The sequence below is a fragment of the Aphanomyces astaci genome (assembly GCF_000520075.1).
Source record: "Aphanomyces astaci strain APO3 unplaced genomic scaffold supercont1.20, whole genome shotgun sequence".
Taxonomy (NCBI): domain Eukaryota; phylum Oomycota; class Saprolegniomycetes; order Saprolegniales; family Verrucalvaceae; genus Aphanomyces; species Aphanomyces astaci.
This window is the reverse complement of record NW_009798283.1, coordinates 180191-198496: the sequence shown is the minus strand read 5'-3', so window position 1 is coordinate 198496 and position 18306 is coordinate 180191. Positions and strand designations below refer to the sequence as shown.

The window sequence follows — 18306 nt, the reverse complement described above, 5'->3', positions numbered from 1 at the left end:
TATATATATATATATATAGTTGCATTTAAAAGGTAAAGGAATTCACAAGGCCTCGTTTTAATTTGGCGTGGTTTTGGCGTCAATTTGGAGACGACGGAACTGTAGTTCGGGGACGTATTGTTGTGCTTTCCAGTGAAATTTCATTGTGTTGTGGCGTGGGGTTTCTCGTTGGAATTTAAATCGATTTGATTGGCTATTTCAGATGAGCTCAAAATTATTAGCCAATCAAAACCTTCTCAATGAAATTCAACAACCAATCAGATCGATTGTGGATCGGTTTGGTCGGCGCGATTCGATTGCACCCCCTCCCCAAATTTGTATATCAAATCGACAATAATAGTTGCATTTAAAAGGTTAAATGAATTCACACGGCCTCTGCTTGTTAGGGTAAGCTTAGCGTGTAAAACACTATTAAAATGCGACCTCATTCCCATGAAAAAAACTTAAAAAAGTTGATCCGAGCAACCGGAATCGAACCGGTGGCCATTTGATTTCCAACAGTATACTGAAATCAGTACACTTTTCCACTACAGTCAAACGCTCTACCAACTGAGCTATGCTCGGATTACATTTCGTTGTAGTACATATAAAGTTTACTCCAAATGTCTTTGGGTGGTTGTGATTGGCTCGCTTCCACCAATCACAGCACCAAGGCTCGGCACCAATGATTTCGTTCCAATTGCGGTATCCTCAACTTCAATTGTTGTTGGCATAACCGCGTCATTGGTGGAGCATGTCGGGGCTGGCGGCGCAGTCGTTGAATGGCGTCAAGATCTACAACTTGAGCGCTGGGAAGACATTGCCCCAATGGATCGCTCAAAAGACCCGCAGAGCTCTATCCCGGGACGAAGACTACCAGCGTCGACTGGAGTTGCTGCAGGACTTTCACTTCCCCGTGTCGTCGCAACGCGTGACCATGTCGCCTGACGGTCACTACGTGATTGCCGCGGGCACGTACCCACCATCGATCAAGGTGTACGACGTCCGTGACTTGAGTTTGAAGTTTGAACGGCGGCTGGACAGCGAGGTGGTGCGGCTCATCTGCCTGTCGGAGGACTTTGGCAAGCTCGCGCTGCTGCAATTGGATCGATCGATTGCGTTCCACGCTCCGTACGGTACCCACACGTCCGTGCGCATCCCCAAAGCGGGACGGGATATGGTCTACCACCGCGGCGACTGCGACTTGTACATTGGCGCGTCGGACTCTGAAATCTACCGCCTCAACCTCGACCAAGGCCAGTACTTGGCTGGCCTACAGACCGACATGCCTGCCGTCAACGTCGTGCGGCTGAACCCCCTGCATCAACTCCTCGGTGCTGGTGGGGACAATGGTGTCGTGGAGATGTGGGACACCCGCAGCCACACCCGCGCGGGGTCCCTGGCGGCGGCTTCGACTGGCGTCACCGCCCTCGCTTTCGATGTCGACGGATTGACCTTTGGCGTGGGTACCCAAACCGGCGAAGTCAAGCTGTACGACTTGCGGTCGTCCACGCCCTTGTTGACCAAAACACATCAATATGGCCTGCCAATCGTGGACCTGACGTTCCACGAAGGCCCGTCCAAGCAAATCCTGTCGTCGGATGCCAAGTGCATCAAGGTATGGGACAAACACTCGGGGGCGTTGTTTACGAACGTGGAAACGTCGGCCGACATTCGCGACGTGTGCGTCGTCCCTGGGAGCAACGGCATGTCGGGCGTGCTCATGGTGGCCGGCGAGCAGGAGCGCGTCATGTCGTACTATATTCCAGAACTGGGCATTGCTCCGAAATGGTGCTCGTTCCTGGACAACTTGACGGAAGAACTCGAAGAAGAAGCGACGACCACCGTCTACGACGACTACAAGTTTATCACGCGCGTGGAATTGCAGCAACTCGGACTCGAACATCTCATGGGCACGCCCTTGTTGAAAGCGTACATGCATGGGTTCTTCATGGATGCTAGACTGTACGGTAAAGTGCATGCGGTGGCAGCCCCCCTCGCGTACGACACGTACCGCAAGGACAAGATCAAGCAAAAGCTCGAGGCCAAGCAAGCCAACCGCATCACTATCCAGCGCCGATTGCCCAAAGTTAACAAGGCGTATGCCGAACAATTGCTGGCTCAGCAAGCTAAAAAGACATCCGCCAAAGAACACGAAGACGTCAGCACGACCAACCCCCTGGGCGACGACCGGTTTGCCAAAATGTTTATGTCGAGTGATTTCCACGTCGACGAAGAGAGTGACACGTACCGGTCCATGCATCCGAACGCGCAATACACCAAGAAGAAGCGCTCCGATGATGTCGATAGTGACAACGATGATGCTGTGGACGAAGACCGATTTGATTTGGTCCGCGATGACAACGAAAAGGAAGGCAAGCCCAGTGACGTGTCGTCTTCGGATGATGACGACGGCAGTGACGATGATAAGAAGACGCCAGTGAAAAAGCTGGTGAAAGCGCCCAAGTTTTTCGAACTGGCCAAGGGCGAAGCCATCAAGAACGTGGTTGGATTTGGCTCGGCCGCGGACCGCGCCGCGCAGCGCGAACGCCGGCAGCTGAGCAAACTGCCGCTGGCCGACCGTGTCAAACTGGAGCGCGTCAAGGGCCGGGAGCGAAGTGTGATGAAAAAAGTCGACGATCACGGCACGTCCTCCGGCGGCATGGTGCGCGAGATGAGCTACATGCCCACCCACAGCCACGGCAAGCGCGCGTCGCGAGGCCCGGCAGAGGCGGACCATGCGCGCAAGAAGCGAGGGGTCCAAGATCTCAAGTTCAAAGCCGAGCACCGGAGACCGTCCGCAGGAGGACGAGGCGGTCGCGGAGGTCGAGGGGGTCGCGGGGGGGGCGGCGGCGGACGAGGCCGGGGACGGGGATAGGTAGAAATATCAAGTTAACAATAGAAAACCAAAGTTGTGCATGCTACTTTGAAGTAAGTGGAGTCGAGGCAACATGATGTACATAACGTTGTTAGCTTGGCTGTTCAGGGATTAAGCTGCACCAGATATGTACACTACTCAGTCTGTACCCTCAAGGAATTAACTATAAAGGCAATTCCAGCATACTATACGTATAATAGCTGTACGTGCGATACCAAGTCGCAGCAAATGCAAAATGTCAAAGGTCATTTCAGTCACTACGTTATAGTAATGCAACAACGCAATCCACAGAGTGCCCGTCAATCTCATCATCACCATATCTCGTTCATTAAAATAAAAAATTACTATGTAGTACCACTGTATTGCTGGTAAACTCGGTTAGCGGCCGTACTGGATATAAGCCATGGCATGGCGCGTGTTGTCTCGCCATCGTGTCAATGTGTGCACTTTTTGATCCATCGAAAGTGCGCTCAGACTGCCACGTAATGGCGACGCAAAGCCCAATTCATAGGCCGGTTGTGCATTGTCCAATGTCACGAAAGGCGCCAGAGTCTGCGACATGGTAAAATACGCGGCGGCATGCTCTGCCGAGTCGAACACCATGATGTTTTTCAGGATGGCGCGCACGACGGTGGGTTTGAGGTGGTCGTAACCAGGGATCATGTGTACGAGGTTGTACGCATACCCTCGAAACCCAGGCGTCTTGGGATCTACCTTGGGAAGGTCAATGGATGGCCAGTGAGGGTTCTCTAACGGAACAAAGTTGATCGGACCGACATAATGTGAAGCACTGCGGAAGCGTTGGACGTGCCTCGGCTGTTGAACCACCACCATGGCCATCGCCCCGAAGCGCTGTTTGGCAATAGCTTGTCCAATGCAAACGTCGTCGAAGTAGCACACGTCGCAGAACATGCCAATGATGCCGTGGTCAGCTGGCTCGGCTAGACAGAATTGCTCCAGGGCTGCATACGGGGCCTTCACTTCGTTCATGTGACGCAGTTCCCCCTCGACGGCGGTCTGGTACGTCCCGAGGTAGCCCAATACATCATTGGCTAGCATGGGTGGATTGATTCCAAGTTCCTTGAAGGCCAAACCTTGCCACAGCGTCGAAGCGTGCACGACGATGTGGTGGCGCCACTGGCGGCTGGTTTGTTGCAATCGACAGAGCGACGCAGCGTCCAAGAAGCCTGCAATTGTCAGCACCAACTCCTCCGATAGTCCTTGGGTCATGAAGAAGGCCGTCTTGGTTGTGGCCGTGCGGTGAGCATCGTTCGATGAGGCAACTTTCTTGCTCAATGCTGAAGAGCCACGCCAGAACGTGGAGGATATTGGGGTTGTGGCTGCTGTGCTGGCCGTCGAAGCCAATACCTTGGTGTGAAAACGATGAAAGGCATCATTCGAAACAGCTTGAGCTCGATGGAGCAGTGTGGAAATGTTGAAGGACATGGCGAATGGCAGAATGCTGAACCTCTCTCATGAGGTGTGGACGACCTTACCTGTCGAAATTATTGTCCAATTGCAAATCAAGGTGGCGAGATCTCATTGGCTGGTGATGTGTCGGTTGACAATCCACCAATCAGACGCTGCCAAATCAGGATATACCATCATTCGACGATCGTTTCCGAGTGTATGTCATTACCACGTCGCAACACGACATTGTGTACAATTAATAGAACTTGTACTATACTAGTACTACGTAGTAATAGTTTTGGTTTTCATCAAGATGGTTGCTGTGATTTGCGCTTGTGAGCTTGTGAGGAATTTGATCACGTTCTTTTTTACATTTTTCCAGCGTTGTATGTCTATAATAGCAAGTTACTCCAGACTACTAGTACTACAGTAACTTATTCTACTTCAGTAGATTAATTATTAGTTGTACTGTGTCTGACGCTGGAGTTGGCGTGCAATTTGAAGGATTTCGTCTTGATCGACGCTGTTCGGTCGCATTTTCTTGCGGTATTTCTGCCACACGATGAATCCGCCGGCACATACCACCTACATAAAATCATAGCAAAACCATTAATCACAGACTATGACAAGCAAGTACCATTAACGGCGCGCGAACCCACGACACATCGTAATGGGGGGCGTCCTGGACCATCAAGTTTTCGTGCACCACCACCAACGTGGAGCCGTTCGCAAAGCGCGACGACAGCACCACCAATGCATCATGGGTCTTGTCCCTGGTCACAAGCAATTTGGTGTGCGTCGTGTTGTGTCGGTCGTTCCAATCTGTGGCGAAAAGTCGTCTGGCCACGTTGGTGTCCACAAGTTGGTAGCCGGCAAACGTGCGATTCGCCACCACAAACACGAGACGTTTGAGGGATGCCAGCTGAACGTGAGTTGCTCGTGACGTGACCTCCCCCCAACCCGTTAAAGTTGGTTGGTCCTGGGGCACGAGTTGCTGCTGAATGGAGCACGCCGCCCTAGGTTGCCGCTGAGAAAACGATCGATGCAATCGCAACACAAGCACTGTCCCCGCCGACGTGCCGGCGTACAAAATCGACGGACGGTGGACATCCCGCTCCAAGCTGATCAGGGCGTTTGTTGACCCAGTGCAGAGTTGAATGGGATGGCCCCATTGCGGTACGTTCAGGATGCCAACGTCGGTGCCAAGTGTGAAGGCGATGCTTCCTCCGAGGAGGGCGACTAGGGCAGCCAAGGGGCGGTGCAGGGCAACATGATGCACACAAATGCCACCATGGGTGTAGATAAGCAAGTCGCCTTGGGTAGTTGCCACAACAACGTAAATGTCGTAGCTCACTTGCACGAGCAACACCTTGGCCCCGACGAATTCAGGACCCCGAGGGGTTTGAAATAGACGGGACATGTCGACGTGCAGGCCCACGGGAGGTGGACTGCTCGTGAGTTTGGGCTGAGGTTCCCCCCACTTGAAGACTTTTGGAGGGACATCAACGGCCTCGACTAAACATACTGGGCGATCGCTGGTTCGGTCTCGCTGAGGCTCCCCGATGCGAAGCCGACCGTTCTCAAGCACCCGCACGGTGAACACAGTGACGTCCCCGTGGGAAGAGACCAGTGCCAACGCACTTCGAGTCCCAGCCAGTTGATGGATGGATGTGATACACTTGATACGAGTGTGGAGTTGCCACAACAACTCAAATGTCCGAGGGTTGCGCAGCTCCAACAGCCCACTTGTTCGAGCCACGGCCAAGTAGTCGACGGTTTCGACGTCGGTGTCGACCAGTTTTCGTCGACGTCCGGCTGTGTGAACACGCCACGAGAGCAGCTGGAGCGCCGTGACGTCAGGGGCAAACAAGTGGGATGCCTTGTCCACCAACACGGTGTCCAAGCCGTGATGGGGCTCAGCTGAGGGGGGTTCCAGATGCTGCCACGTTTTCAATCCAGCAGTCGGTGGAGCTTTGAGGTTGGCTGGCTGACTTGTCGGTTGTGCTACCGGTATGGATAATGCCAACGTCCGCGCTTGCTGGTTATATAACCCCAAAAGTGACTCCACCACGTGTATTTCAGCATCCAGGATAGAGTGAAGAAGGGGAACAGTATGGTTGGGAATTGGGCGTGTGGATGCTACAACAGCCACGAATGATGACGACAGTGCAAGCCACCACATTGTAGTTTGGTGCCACCACAAGTTGGACTTTCGCGACGTTTCACTAAAATTCGAACAAAGCATCACACTGCATCACTTCAGCAGGAGTCAAGATGCCAGCCATACTGTAGTGTCATTTTTCTTACAAACCCCATCTTTGTATTAATTATAAATACCTAGTATTAAATTCTAGTGAGAAAAACAAGTCAGTGTGCCCGTTGTCAAAGGGAATATATTGATATTTTACTACCAATACTCCTGGCCTCTTGGAGCTAGAGTGGACTACAATTTTGAGGGATTGAGCAGAGCGGGGAAAGTCAGTGTGCCCGAGCGGTCCAAGGGGTTAGACTCAAGTTCTACTGTGTTCGCACTCGTGGGTTCAAATCCCACTGCTGACATCAGTTTTTATCCCACTTATTGGACATCAATCACGTGCATGACGTGGCGAATCGACATGATCGCTCCCATACTTGTGGTACTCTAGGACAAAAGAAACTCGGTGTGGTTTATCCGTTCAATGTCGAATTCGCAGGCATTCCTCGTACACCTGTGAATGAGGCATTAGCAGACTGTAATGAAGTAACGGCATGCCGCGATTTCAAAGTCAGACGTTTCATGTCCTTAACTTGAAACGCTGGCCGCGGAATCGTGAAGCGCCATGGACATAATGATGGTGCTGAGCACCGACGACGTCAAACGTCTCAAGAACAAGTTTGTGCGACCACTGAGTGTCGACGAGTTTGTGTTTATCATGATGAAGTGTCTGCACGACCACATCCACAACGAAGTATGATTCGTGGTTGATTCGTTGGTTGAGTGTCGTTGTAGCTCGAGTTTGTCATATCCGTGATCGAACTGTACGAGACCATCGACGTCAACGGCGACGGGTCGCTGGAATGGGACGAGTTTGCAGGGTGCGTCCCGATTGAGACGACTCACTCCACCTCCAACGGACTTGTAGGTACATTGTGGATGCGGGTATTGCCAAGGCCGAAGAAGCCATCGTAGCGCAAGCCACCATCAAACTGTACAGCCCCCTGGTGTTCAAAGGGGAGGCTGCGAACTCAATTCAACCGATGGCGGCCGACCGCACGTACATCCAACAAGTTACCATCTTAGCTGGTCGCCAGGCGTTGGCCTACTACGAGCACGCGTCGGATGTGGTGCACATTTACTTGTTTGGCCACGATCGAGACGTGGAGCCTCGGTTTGCGTCGACGATTCGACTGCACACGGCATACCAAGCGCATAAAGTTCGTTGTTTAATCTTCCCACTAATATCCCCTCAGTTTTCCCCTTTGAACTCCAGATTTTTTCTCGTTGCGTAGGTGCTTTACATTGAAGACATTGCGACGCGATCGAGTCTGGCGATTTCGTCGTACTTGACCACGGGGTGCATCACAGTATGGGACGTCACTCGCTTGTACAACCCGATTCCGTTGCAGCGAGTGGATATGGCCGTGCCGCAAGAAGTGCTAACGTGGGTGCCGTCGCACCAACTTCTTTTGGCCGCCACGACGCAGTCCACGTACAAAACCACGGCCAAGAAGCCGCAGCAGCACCAGTTTACGTTTGTGACGGCGTTGGACATTGCCACGCTGGAGCGCGTGCCCCTAGACGTTGGCGTCAAGCACGTGACTGCGCTGTGTGTCGTCAAGCGGTCGACGCGGACCGCCGTGGCCATTGGGTCGATGGATGGAACGATCACAGTGCACGATATGGCGAAGGAGAGTCAGCACCCATCCCACAACATCGTTGTAGATGCGCATGAAAAAGGTGGAGGCATCACTTTGTTTCGTACAATCGATGACGTGGATTTATGTATGGGTTTTGTTGAGTTAGGGGTCAAAGGGCTGACGTACTCGGTCAAATTTGGGTACCTCGCAAGCATGGGGCACTACTCATTTGCTGAAGAGTCGACGATGGAGGTGCTGGTGTGGCATTTCGATGACGAAAACGCCAGAGTTCTCTTGGACCGGGCGTTGAGTGGCCACCACGCAGCAGTACGTAGTAGCAGCACTTTGTTGAATGGTTTAAAATTCATGATTCATATCAAGCAAACACAAAACAGTTTGAACTGCTTGGTATTATTATAGCTATGTGCAGTCACGACCGTGGACTCGGAAAGCCATTTGGTGTCGGGGGACGAAGGTGGCATGATGCGAGTGTGGAGTGTCTCGACGTGGGATTGCTTGCAGGTACGTGGTTGGTTCCCTGTATCGCATAAACACTCTTGTTGGCAATACATATACCCCATCCATCCATCCATCCATCCGTCGAATGACATGGCCATGTTGTTCTTGTACAAAACACTGCCAAAACACAAATACATGTCGAATATGACTAGACGTTCCACACGTCGCAGCACATCAGCACGTTGCGGTGTCAAGTGGTGTGGCCCACATCCCCCCAAGCCGATGCTCTGCTGATGTGCGCGGGCAAGTCGGTCGAGTTCCACGATTGCGCGCTTGTCCGCGAGCGCGAAGAGTTTTTGTTTGTCGATTTTAACGCCACGTTCAACGTGATCCTTGCGGCCACATGTAAAGGAATCCATCACCGCGTCGCACGTCGTGTGCAATTACGTCACACACCACACGTGTAGACCACCGCCTGATCTTGTGGGACATGGCCTCGGGTGACATGCGCAAAACATACGAATTGCACGTGATCTACAACGGCAAACCCGCCACACACAGCGTCACAGCCGTGTGCCTGGACGACCGAGAGCGCAAGCTCATCGTCGGGGACGACGCTGGCCAAGTGCTCGTGGTGAACCTCGTCAACGGCAACCTCATGAAGGAGCTCGACCCCCATGCCCAAGCGGTTCGACAGCACTTTGCAAGACGTGTTTGGTGTCATTTTACGAGTAGATTTCGTCGCTGTCGTACGTGGCCAGTTCAAAGTGCGTCGTCTCGACTGCTATCGACGCCACCATTCACATTTGCGACGAAAACAACGCCCACGGGTACTACGTGCCATTTGCGGGGGCGCCCTTGTCCGTGCTCCTTCGATCCCTCCGACTGTCCCCCGCCGTAGCGCTGCTTCCCCCCCGACAACGCCGGCACACGGTGCGTCTGTTGCTTCGTTGGTCAGTATTTGCTGGGTTTGGTTCCAAATATGTGCTCATTGAATAGATGGCGATCGTAGCATCAAGCAGCGTCGCCCCAACTTCGTCGTCGCACTCTCCAGACATCGACGTACTTACAAGCGTCTCCAGCGACTCACTGCGCCTCATTGCGACTGTGTCTTCCTGTTCCATTGGGGTACATGATGTGGCAGTTATATATATATGCCCATGTCGTTTTTGCTGATAAACGCGTACGACGACGACAGGAGAGTTACGTGCAGTTGTGGGATTTTGATTCGTCAGTGTTGGTGCAAACGTGTGTCGCGCCCGACCCGACGGCGGAAATCAGCTGCGTGGTGTTCCTACCCGGTTACCCGGGCCTTGTGGCCGGTCTGAGCACGGGCGAAGTGTTTGTGTGGGGCGTGCGACCGTCCCCGGCCTCCAGGTACGTCGCGCTGTGCGTGCCAAGTCGATTGAGTTTTCACGCAGGATGTAGCCTAGGTTGTCTTTTCCAGCTCACACAGTGGCCTCTTTCTCCTTCGATGATCCCTGCGCCGTCTCTGGCCGCCCACGCACCTGCCATCACCAGTCTACTGACATTACCCCTCGCTGTACGGATTTCTACCTACACGTGTACCCCCGTCACTTCGTTTGACATTTTCGAAATGCCCTTCATCCTTGCACCGTTTTTATTGTTTCGGGTGTAGACTACTGACGAACCCCCCGGGGTGCTGATATTCGCTGGCGACGAAGCCGGCCAAGTGACGCGGTGGACGCTCCCGTACGATGCAATTGTCGGCAGCGGTCTCGTCGCCAACGATGCAGACGGTGACGACGATGGTGTCACGACCGAAGCAACGTTTGTGACAGCGCTGCCATCTCGCCAGCCCGTCACAGCCACACGTTGCAGCACGCCGTCTGTAGCTTCCACAACTTCGTCAGCAACGTCTGGACGACATACCCACACAGACGTGGCGTGGGACACCATGGCCAAGTCGGCGCGGTCCGCCAAACTCGCGAGCGCGTCCCCAGCGCCTGTGGCGAGCGACGTCCAGTGGCAAGTGGACGGCGGCGGTGTCACCAAACTCGCCAAAGCCTCAGTCACCCTCGACGTGTATTCGGTGCTCACATGCGTCGCCACGGGGAAAATCCAGGCGTGGAGTGTCGACGGGGTCGACCAAGGTACCCTAGACTACTTTGCAACGCGGCGGCAGCCAGGTAAAAGGGGCGTAATGTCTATCTGGCGACGAAAGTTCCATGTACCTCTAATAAATATATGGCGGCTCTACCACCTGCGGGGAACACCAGGATGATGATGATGAATGAATCCAATGAATGAATGACAATATCACATTTGTAGCTTGTTTAGTGAAGTTGGATTACCCTATCAGAAAAAAAATATTTGGGGCGTTTGTGGGGGACGTTCCAATCGAATCAATCACTTATTAGTATAAGTTTAGTACAAAGGCTTATTGCTACATCGTTCTCTAAGTGTTTGTGTTGATACTCATTTGGCATGTTCGGAAGGAAACCAATGCACATATCAAACTTCCTAGTGCATGCTCCGTGGCGGCTCCCCGTGGACCGGTCGTTGCGGCTACAACAGCAACAAGTCCAGGCCAACGCCGTGTTGCAGCAAGTGCGAGGCGTGACGGCGTTGCTGCAGAACTTGGACGTTAAACCCCCCAACCACCAAGGGCCTCAAAGTTATCCCAACATGGTAATCGAACAACCACTAATGGTTGTGTTGGTCATTTGAGTGGTACTGTGTGTGTTTGTAGTCGTCCAAACTGTCCACTCCCGCGACCCCCGCCTCACGCCAGCCACGGACAACAACGACGAGCCCCAACAGCGTCGATGCGATGGTCACCCCGCGCACCGCCACACGATTTCAAACCCTCGGTCAACTTGTGTCTCGGAACGAGCGGCGGGCTCTTCAACAGCCCGACAATGACGAAGACTCGAATGTGTCGTTGGGTACGGCGCTATTGGTGTGTTTGCCCACTGCCGCCTAACTTTGCCATGTGGTAGACGTTGTGCTGCATGACATTGGTAAACTGAATCAAGTGGCCAGGACCACGCACACGCGCAAGAAGCGAACGATTCACACCGCGGACACCATCATGGAGAGGTCGTTGTCCATGCCTACGTTGCTGCTCAAGCCAGCAGCAACAGCAGCAGCAGTAAAGTCACGCAAGGGGGGGTCGTCGAAAGGGAAGACGCCCCTCCTGTCACGATCAACAACGTCCACGTGTGTGCTGCCTCCCCTCGACTTGCGCCACGAACTCGCCGAGATGGCACTAGCCAAGCAACACCAAGTTGATGTAGCCGACAGCGACTCGACGCAGTCCGTGCTGAGCTATCACCTCAAGCTCGCCCACGCGTGGCAGCAGTGAGCGCTACCTCGATGATTTGGCCAGAATTATCGGTCACCCCCCCCCCAATGTCGTTTGTTGTCCTTCCATAGCGCCTCGTTTATCGTCGAACCGCTAGAGTGTGTAGATTTCGACCGTCGTTGGCATACACCCTATGAATAGTACTGTACCATTGATGACGTGGCAAATGAGCCACTCGAGTCAGCGTATGAGACACTGCAACGATCCAACCCTGAGCACTATCCATATGGTCGTACTAGTAAAGACAAGCATTGTGTCATCGGGAAGTACTATATACATGGAGCAGGAAGAGGTGCCGGTTCGACAGCATGGGAATCTGCGGACAAGACGACTATTGATATAGCCCCGCACGCTGCCCCGAACAATACGCATCGCAGTGTGATAACCTTACGCGTTTGAACCCATGTCACAGTAAATTAGGCGTCGTTTGTTGTTGATTCAAGTACTAGTAGTCGGACAAGGATTCAATCAATATATCGACTACTAACTACTACGTAGTATCAAATCGAAATTCTCACTGCAGGACAGCATTTTTCGACCAGTACGCCACCGCTTCCAAGTACGCGTCGCGCGTCAACGGCACGCCCGACCCGCCTTCGTCCTTCCCCAGCGCATTCCGCATCATGGTGATGGGGTTCATGGGCAGTTCATACGGCACGTCTTGCGCTTTCACGGAGATGATCCCCCATGGAACGTCGGCGTTGGCGGCGTCGGGCTCGTGGCCCGTCGCGCGGTTCTCGGCTTCGATTTGCGCGCGACTGTAGAGAATCACGTCCAGGTATTGCGCGACCGCGGGAGTGACCTGCGACACGGGAAACCATCGTACCAAGCTACGGACACTGGAATGAGAGCAAGCATCAGGCAGAAGGGTATCGTACACAGGCAGTTCTGCGGGCACGCGCGACACGTAATCGCTTTGCAACAAGTGGGCGTTGTCGGCGGTGATGGCCGCCGAACTCAGCCGCGCGCCGACAAAGTTGGGGACGAACAAGTGCTTGCAAAAAGGAGCGTAGCTACACGCATATAGCACCGTCAACAGATAACAATGGATGAAAAGCTATTACAGACCCGTCGACGAGGGTGACCTCGTTGTCGTCAAAGAGCTGGTTGATTTTGGCCTCAAACGCAGCCTTGTCATGATGCAGTTGGGTCCCTTTGTAGTTGGGGTCGTCGAATTGACGCAAGCAAAAAGCATCTACACACGTCAAGGTCTAGGTCACATGCCGTCCAGGGGTGATGGAGCTGCCACCGACTTACCCAGAGCGAACTGCCGCGGCATCCTTTGAGCGGTTCTGGCAATCAAGTTCATCCGGTAATTGTAATGTATCCGGCACACGATATGAATATTTACAAAAACTGATATTTGGCGTTTTTGAGAAAATGTCTCGTTGGGATAAACCCATTTAGCCCAAAATTGGTTTCGCCATTTTCTGCAATTTATTCGCAGATAAGTTTGCGTTTCGAGATATATTGCCCTTTTGAGCTAAATTTGGTATTTTTGGTAGATTCGACGAAATCGTCGAGGGTCATTTTACTTGAACTAACTATACTCACTGTCCTGTCCGATACAACATGGAGAAGCTTGGCAAATGCACCGGATACGCCTGTAATTTGATTGGTCGAAAGGTTTTTATTCGAACAATTCATTGGGTACTTCAGTCCGTCGATTACTCCGTCGATTTTGCTTGGCAGCCCCAGTCCATTTTGAAATCGAATTAATTACCAATACCAAATATATTGTTTCTACCTCCCCAACAATTAATATTCCACGACTGCTCGACCGACGTCGCTACATCTCCGACCTGACACTAGAAAGGCTAAAGGCTTGAGGGTATCACGAGAGAAAGACAGAGGGGGCTCTTGTTGGTGGTACATACATGCATTGACAGGCGCTACCGTATCTTGGCGGGCGGCGAAAAATAATGCCGAAAAATTCAAAATAATGTGAGAAAAACGAATATTATGTTTCAGTCGCTGGCTCGATTTTCAGAAACAGCCGCCTGTCTAGGGCTTATTTCGTGGATGGAACTGGATTTGGCGCGGAGGCAACATCCGACCTGGTCGACAAGCGCATCGTTCAACGCGAGGGGCGACGCACATGAACATCGACGACCAACCAAGGCCTTCTACTCCCGACGCACTCGACGTGAGTGCCGCCTGCAAGTACGTGAGCATGACGTAGCTGTGTCCACCATTACATTTCAACATCTCCATAGGGACCGCGGAGGCAGCAGCGACAGCGACTTTTCGTTTCTTCAATCGCCCACAAAGCCCTTGTCGACGGGCCTCGAGTCGTGGAGAACGCGGTGTTGCCGCATGTACACGCCCACGCGCATGTTGGTCGCGTGTCTGTTGGTTGCGGCGGCGGTGGCTGCGAGCGTTCTCCTCGGGTACATTGTCAGCACCGAGTTCAACGGGATCACCCCCACACCAAACCGCGACGTGTCGTCATCATCGCCGCCGATTCTGACGGGATTCCACAAGACGACATGGGATGCGATGGTGTTTAGCTTGCCCAACACGTGCCGCATCCTATCGCTGCTGAGCGTCACGAGCGTGCTGTTGTACTACACATGGAACGAAACGTTTCGGTTCAACGCGATGCCGCTCATGCTGCCGCTGCTTCTGTCGCAGCTGGGTCTGCTCACGTCCAAGTTTCTCGTGGCGGTTGCGTCCATCTTCTCGTCCGACCACGTCGTTCCTGTCACCACCACCACAAAGGCGTCCAGGTTTGTCTACACACCCGTGTGCAAGCCTACAGTCTACTGCGGACTCACGAGCAGCATCCTCAGTACGACGTTCAACCTGAGTCAGATCGCGTTTACCGTGGCCATTACGTGGCGGCTGCTGCAGTCGGTGGGGACCCCCGTCGAGGCGCTATGTGACACCCGCCACATCGACAAGCAGATCAATCGGTGGATCATCGGCATCGTCGCCTTGTCGTGCGCGGTGGCCGTGGCCATCACGTTCGCCACCGAGCCGCCACAGCCGCCTTCGCCCACGGCATGCCAGTACAACCCGTGGGTATGTACGAGCGCGGAAACCCAGCTTCTCAACAACATGGTGGCGCCGGCTATCGGGCTAGGCACTGTCACCGCGCTGTACTTTCGCATTCGCGCCAACATTCACGACTTGTACCCGGCGAACGCCCGCCGCACGTTCAAGTCGGTCGCGACGTACTTGATCCTGGTGTTTGTCGTCACGTGGGGCATCTCGTTGTTTTCGTTTTCGCTGCTGACGGTTCTGAGGCAACTGCCCGACCCGACTCTCAAGACACGATCCGCGGCAGCGTTTGCCCCCCCCAGCCGCGCGGCGCTCGACGCGATCAAGCGCAAGGTGCAGTTCATGCTGCTCACGTTTGTCCCATACGACCTCCAGGGGTTTCTCACCAGCGTCGTGGCCATCTGCAGCTACTTTCGCCTTCGAACGCGGTTCGACCTGGGCCTGAGTCTCAAAGCCATCAACCCGTCGTCGATCGAGTTTGACGAACCCCTCGCTATCCTCGGCCAAGGCGCGTTCGCTGTCGTGGTCAAGGCTACGTGGTTCCCGTCGCGGCAGCTCGAGTACGGCACTGTGCTCGGCTGCTTGTTCCCTACGACTGCCGCCAAGAGCTCGACCAGCACTGACAACCACCCTCGACGACGACCCATGTCTCCCCATGACAACACGAGTGTGCGCGTCGCAGTCAAAACGTTCAAGCTCGAACGCAACGGCGCCAACTCGACGCTGAATGGGATCCAGGAAGAAGCGTACTTGGCGTCCAAGCTCATCCACCCCAACATCATGGCCACGTACGGGTGCTACACGGTAGGCTCGACGCTCTACCTTGTGTGCGAATACCTCGGCGGCGGCACCCTCCAAGACGTGATCGACACGGCACAGCCATTGCCGTACGAACAAGTGCTGCTGTACGCGCTGCAAATTGCCTCTGGCATGGAGTTTCTCCACGGGTTGGCGGTGCCCGTGATCCATCGGTATATGTATGATGTCTCTCGTCCTACATGTACAGTACTGGCTAACACGTACACTATTTTTTTGACGGACTGTAGCGATCTGAAGCCCCTCAACTGCTGCTTTGACCAAACTCACTCGACGCTCAAGCTCGTGGACTTTGGGTTCTCGAGGCTGTTCCGGGCCGACCCGAAACAAGCCGCCAGCAACACGACGCCGCGCCCGACGACGTGCACTGACAGGGAAATGGAATCGCGCCGCACCAACCTACCGCTGTTTAGCAGCGCCACGTCCCGGTTTTCACGCGTTCCAGAGCAACTCGGGGACTCGGGGCACACGTGCCCGTCGTTGCTGCTCACGTCGCGCGTGGGGACGGTGTGTTGGGCGGCGCCCGAAGTGCTCTCAGAGGACGAACAGACGCGGTACAGCCTCAAGGTGGACGTGTACAGCTTCGGCATCATATGTTGGCAGCTGTACACTGGCAAGCAGCCCTTCAGCGACATCCCTGGCAGCGTCTTGGCCGTGGAGGAGGCGGTGCTGCAAGGCACGCGGCCCCGAATCCCCGACGACTGCCCCGTGCACTTTGCCAAGCTCATGCGGCGCGCGTGGCATGCCAATCCGGACCGCCGCCCGTCGTTCGTGGACGTCGTGCGCGTGCTCGCGGCCGAGCTCAACCAGTTCCACATGTTTGGCACTGTGCGCAGCGAACCCAAGAGTCCATGCGACTGGGACTAACTAGGCTTCTATTTAACGAGCTACTACTATTTATGTGTCTTGTTGTCATGTTCGACTGGTGTTTGCAAGATGCCTACTAGTATGGAATATGGCTTGCCAAACCTCTGTCATATATCGGGGGCCCAAAGTAAGGTAGAGGGCCCGCTGATGTGTACTGTAGTTGGGGTTATGGATGTCGGACATGAAAAGCACAGCCTTAGCATACAATAATATCGACACCTGCTTCGAATGCGACACATAAATAGTAGTAGCTCGTTAAATAGAAGCCTAGTTAGTCCCAGTCGCATGGACTCTTGGGTTCGCTGCGCACAGTGCCAAACATGTGGAACTGGTTGAGCTCGGCCGCGAGCACGCGCACGACGTCCACGAACGACGGGCGGCGGTCCGGATTGGCATGCCACGCGCGCCGCATGAGCTTGGCAAAGTGCACGGGGCAGTCGTCGGGGATTCGGGGCCGCGTGCCTTGCAGCACCGCCTCCTCCACGGCCAAGACGCTGCCAGGGATGTCGCTGAAGGGCTGCTTGCCAGTGTACAGCTGCCAACATATGATGCCGAAGCTGTACACGTCCACCTTGAGGCTGTACCGCGTCTGTTCGTCCTCTGAGAGCACTTCGGGCGCCGCCCAACACACCGTCCCCACGCGCGACGTGAGCAGCAACGACGGGCACGTGTGCCCCGAGTCCCCGAGTTGCTCTGGAACGCGTGAAAACCGGGACGTGGCGCTGCTAAACAGCGGTAGGTTGGTGCGGCGCGATTCCATTTCCCTGTCAGTGCACGTCGTCGGGCGCGGCGTCGTGTTGCTGGCGGCTTGTTTCGGGTCGGCCCGGAACAGCCTCGAGAACCCAAAGTCCACGAGCTTGAGCGTCGAGTGAGTTTGGTCAAAGCAGCAGTTGAGGGGCTTCAGATCGCTACAGTCCGTCAAAAAAATAGTGTACGTGTTAGCCAGTACTGTACATGTAGGACGAGAGACATCATACATATACCGATGGATCACGGGCACCGCCAACCCGTGGAGAAACTCCATGCCAGAGGCAATTTGCAGCGCGTACAGCAGCACTTGTTCGTACGGCAATGGCTGTGCCGTGTCGATCACGTCTTGGAGGGTGCCGCCGCCGAGGTATTCGCACACAAGGTAGAGCGTCGAGCCTACCGTGTAGCACCCGTACGTGGCCATGATGTTGGGGTGGATGAGCTTGGACGCCAAGTACGCTTCTTCCTGGATCCCATTCAGCGTCGAGTTGGCGCCGTTGCGTTCGAGCTTGAACGTTTTGACTGCGACGCGCACACTCGTGTTGTCATGGGGAGACATGGGTCGTCGTCGAGGGTGGTTGTCAGTGCTGGTCGAGCTCTTGGCGGCAGTCATAGGGAACAAGCAGCCGAGCACAGTGCCGTACTCGAGCTGCCGCGACGGGAACCACGTAGCCTTGACCACGACAGCGAACGCGCCTTGGCCGAGGATAGCGAGGGGTTCGTCAAACTCGATCGACGACGGGTTGATGGCTTTGAGACTCAGGCCCAGGTCGAACCGCGTTCGAAGGCGAAAGTAGCTGCAGATGGCCACGACGCTGGTGAGAAACCCCTGGAGGTCGTATGGGACAAACGTGAGCAGCATGAACTGCATCTTGGTACGCACAGCTTCCAAGTTGACTTTCGAGTGAAGCGGCCACGGCGCCGTGGTCCGCTTTGGATTTGGGTCCGGCAGTTGCCTCAGAACCGTCAGCAGCGAAAA

The 18306-nt window shown here is 54.3% G+C and overlaps 7 protein-coding genes and 2 non-coding genes across 10 annotated transcripts; 4 read left to right on the top strand and 5 right to left on the bottom strand.

The window, feature by feature from the left end:
• Positions 1-456: 456 nt before the first annotated feature.
• H257_08749 lies at positions 457-564 on the bottom strand. Its single transcript has one exon. It is a non-coding gene; the product is annotated as a tRNA-Tyr (tRNA).
• Positions 565-699: 135 nt separating this feature from the next.
• H257_08748 (hypothetical protein) lies at positions 700-3055 on the top strand. Its single transcript, XM_009834785.1, has one exon. It carries the CDS (start codon positions 734-736, stop codon positions 2855-2857), a length of 2124 nt encoding a protein of 707 aa, XP_009833087.1. The 5' UTR covers positions 700-733; the 3' UTR covers positions 2858-3055.
• Positions 3056-3065: 10 nt separating this feature from the next.
• On the bottom strand, positions 3066-4348 carry H257_08747. 2 transcript variants are annotated; one of them, XM_009834784.1, is made up of 2 exons: positions 3631-4348; positions 3066-3567 (listed from the first exon to the last, which is right to left on the bottom strand). In XM_009834784.1, the coding sequence occupies exons 1-2, from the start codon at positions 4301-4303 to the stop codon at positions 3236-3238; spliced, it is 1005 nt and encodes a 334-aa protein (XP_009833086.1). In that variant the 5' UTR covers positions 4304-4348; the 3' UTR covers positions 3066-3235. The 2 variants fall into 2 exon arrangements, with proteins under 2 accessions (XP_009833086.1, XP_009833085.1); XM_009834783.1 differs by having other exon boundaries at positions 3066-4348.
• A 266-nt stretch (positions 4349-4614) lies between these two features.
• Positions 4615-6521, bottom strand: H257_08746 (hypothetical protein). Its single transcript, XM_009834782.1, has 2 exons — positions 4905-6521; positions 4615-4852 (listed from the first exon to the last, which is right to left on the bottom strand). The coding sequence occupies exons 1-2, from the start codon at positions 6510-6512 to the stop codon at positions 4727-4729; spliced, it is 1734 nt and encodes a 577-aa protein (XP_009833084.1). The 5' UTR covers positions 6513-6521; the 3' UTR covers positions 4615-4726.
• A 223-nt stretch (positions 6522-6744) lies between these two features.
• On the top strand, positions 6745-6826 carry H257_08745. The gene has a single exon. It is a non-coding gene; the product is annotated as a tRNA-Leu (tRNA).
• Positions 6827-7038: 212 nt separating this feature from the next.
• H257_08744 (hypothetical protein) lies at positions 7039-12037 on the top strand. The gene is made up of 16 exons (XM_009834781.1): positions 7039-7215; positions 7257-7342; positions 7390-7681; positions 7757-8204; positions 8271-8431; positions 8525-8626; positions 8776-8968; positions 9031-9251; positions 9299-9496; positions 9563-9691; positions 9762-9940; positions 9992-10106; positions 10203-10713; positions 11052-11215; positions 11277-11472; positions 11527-12037. The coding sequence occupies exons 1-16, from the start codon at positions 7087-7089 to the stop codon at positions 11889-11891; spliced, it is 3489 nt and encodes a 1162-aa protein (XP_009833083.1). The 5' UTR covers positions 7039-7086; the 3' UTR covers positions 11892-12037.
• A 260-nt stretch (positions 12038-12297) lies between these two features.
• On the bottom strand, positions 12298-13202 carry H257_08743 (hypothetical protein; the record flags this gene model as incomplete). Its single annotated transcript, XM_009834780.1, has 4 exons — positions 12298-12721; positions 12770-12904; positions 12960-13086; positions 13149-13202. Coding segments are annotated over 4 exons (632 nt in total), but the record flags the coding sequence as incomplete, so codon positions are not given.
• A 698-nt stretch (positions 13203-13900) lies between these two features.
• Positions 13901-16617, top strand: H257_08742 (TKL protein kinase). The gene is made up of 3 exons (XM_009834779.1): positions 13901-14054; positions 14108-15865; positions 15941-16617. Exons 1-3 carry the CDS (start codon positions 13990-13992, stop codon positions 16575-16577), a joined length of 2460 nt encoding a protein of 819 aa, XP_009833081.1. The 5' UTR covers positions 13901-13989; the 3' UTR covers positions 16578-16617.
• Positions 16618-16757: 140 nt separating this feature from the next.
• H257_08741 (TKL protein kinase) lies at positions 16758-18271 on the bottom strand. Its single transcript, XM_009834778.1, has 2 exons — positions 17561-18271; positions 16758-17485 (listed from the first exon to the last, which is right to left on the bottom strand). The coding sequence occupies exons 1-2, from the start codon at positions 18196-18198 to the stop codon at positions 16849-16851; spliced, it is 1275 nt and encodes a 424-aa protein (XP_009833080.1). The 5' UTR covers positions 18199-18271; the 3' UTR covers positions 16758-16848.
• Between the last annotated feature and the right edge of the window lie 35 nt (positions 18272-18306).

Excerpts from the sequence above, each read along its gene's own strand:
- H257_08748 (XM_009834785.1), top strand. The coding sequence starts at position 734 with ATGTCGGGGCTGGCGGCGCAGTCGTTGAATGGCGTCAAGATCTACAAC.
- H257_08747 (XM_009834783.1), bottom strand. The coding sequence starts at position 4,303 with ATGTCCTTCAACATTTCCACACTGCTCCATCGAGCTCAAGCTGTTTCG.
- H257_08746 (XM_009834782.1), bottom strand. The coding sequence starts at position 6,512 with ATGCTTTGTTCGAATTTTAGTGAAACGTCGCGAAAGTCCAACTTGTGG. Across the intron at positions 4,853-4,904 it reads GGGTTCGCGCGCCGTTAATG|GTGGTATGTGCCGGCGGATT; the intron begins GTACTTGCTTGT and ends GATTTTATGTAG.
- H257_08744 (XM_009834781.1), top strand. The coding sequence starts at position 7,087 with ATGGACATAATGATGGTGCTGAGCACCGACGACGTCAAACGTCTCAAG. Across the intron at positions 7,343-7,389 it reads GAATGGGACGAGTTTGCAGG|GTACATTGTGGATGCGGGTA; the intron begins GTGCGTCCCGAT and ends ACGGACTTGTAG. Across the intron at positions 9,692-9,761 it reads TGTCTTCCTGTTCCATTGGG|GAGAGTTACGTGCAGTTGTG; the intron begins GTACATGATGTG and ends CGACGACGACAG.
- H257_08742 (XM_009834779.1), top strand. The coding sequence starts at position 13,990 with ATGAACATCGACGACCAACCAAGGCCTTCTACTCCCGACGCACTCGAC. Across the intron at positions 14,055-14,107 it reads GACGTGAGTGCCGCCTGCAA|GGACCGCGGAGGCAGCAGCG; the intron begins GTACGTGAGCAT and ends ACATCTCCATAG. Across the intron at positions 15,866-15,940 it reads GCGGTGCCCGTGATCCATCG|CGATCTGAAGCCCCTCAACT; the intron begins GTATATGTATGA and ends GACGGACTGTAG.
- H257_08741 (XM_009834778.1), bottom strand. The coding sequence starts at position 18,198 with ATGCAGTTCATGCTGCTCACGTTTGTCCCATACGACCTCCAGGGGTTT. Across the intron at positions 17,486-17,560 it reads GCGGTGCCCGTGATCCATCG|CGATCTGAAGCCCCTCAACT; the intron begins GTATATGTATGA and ends GACGGACTGTAG.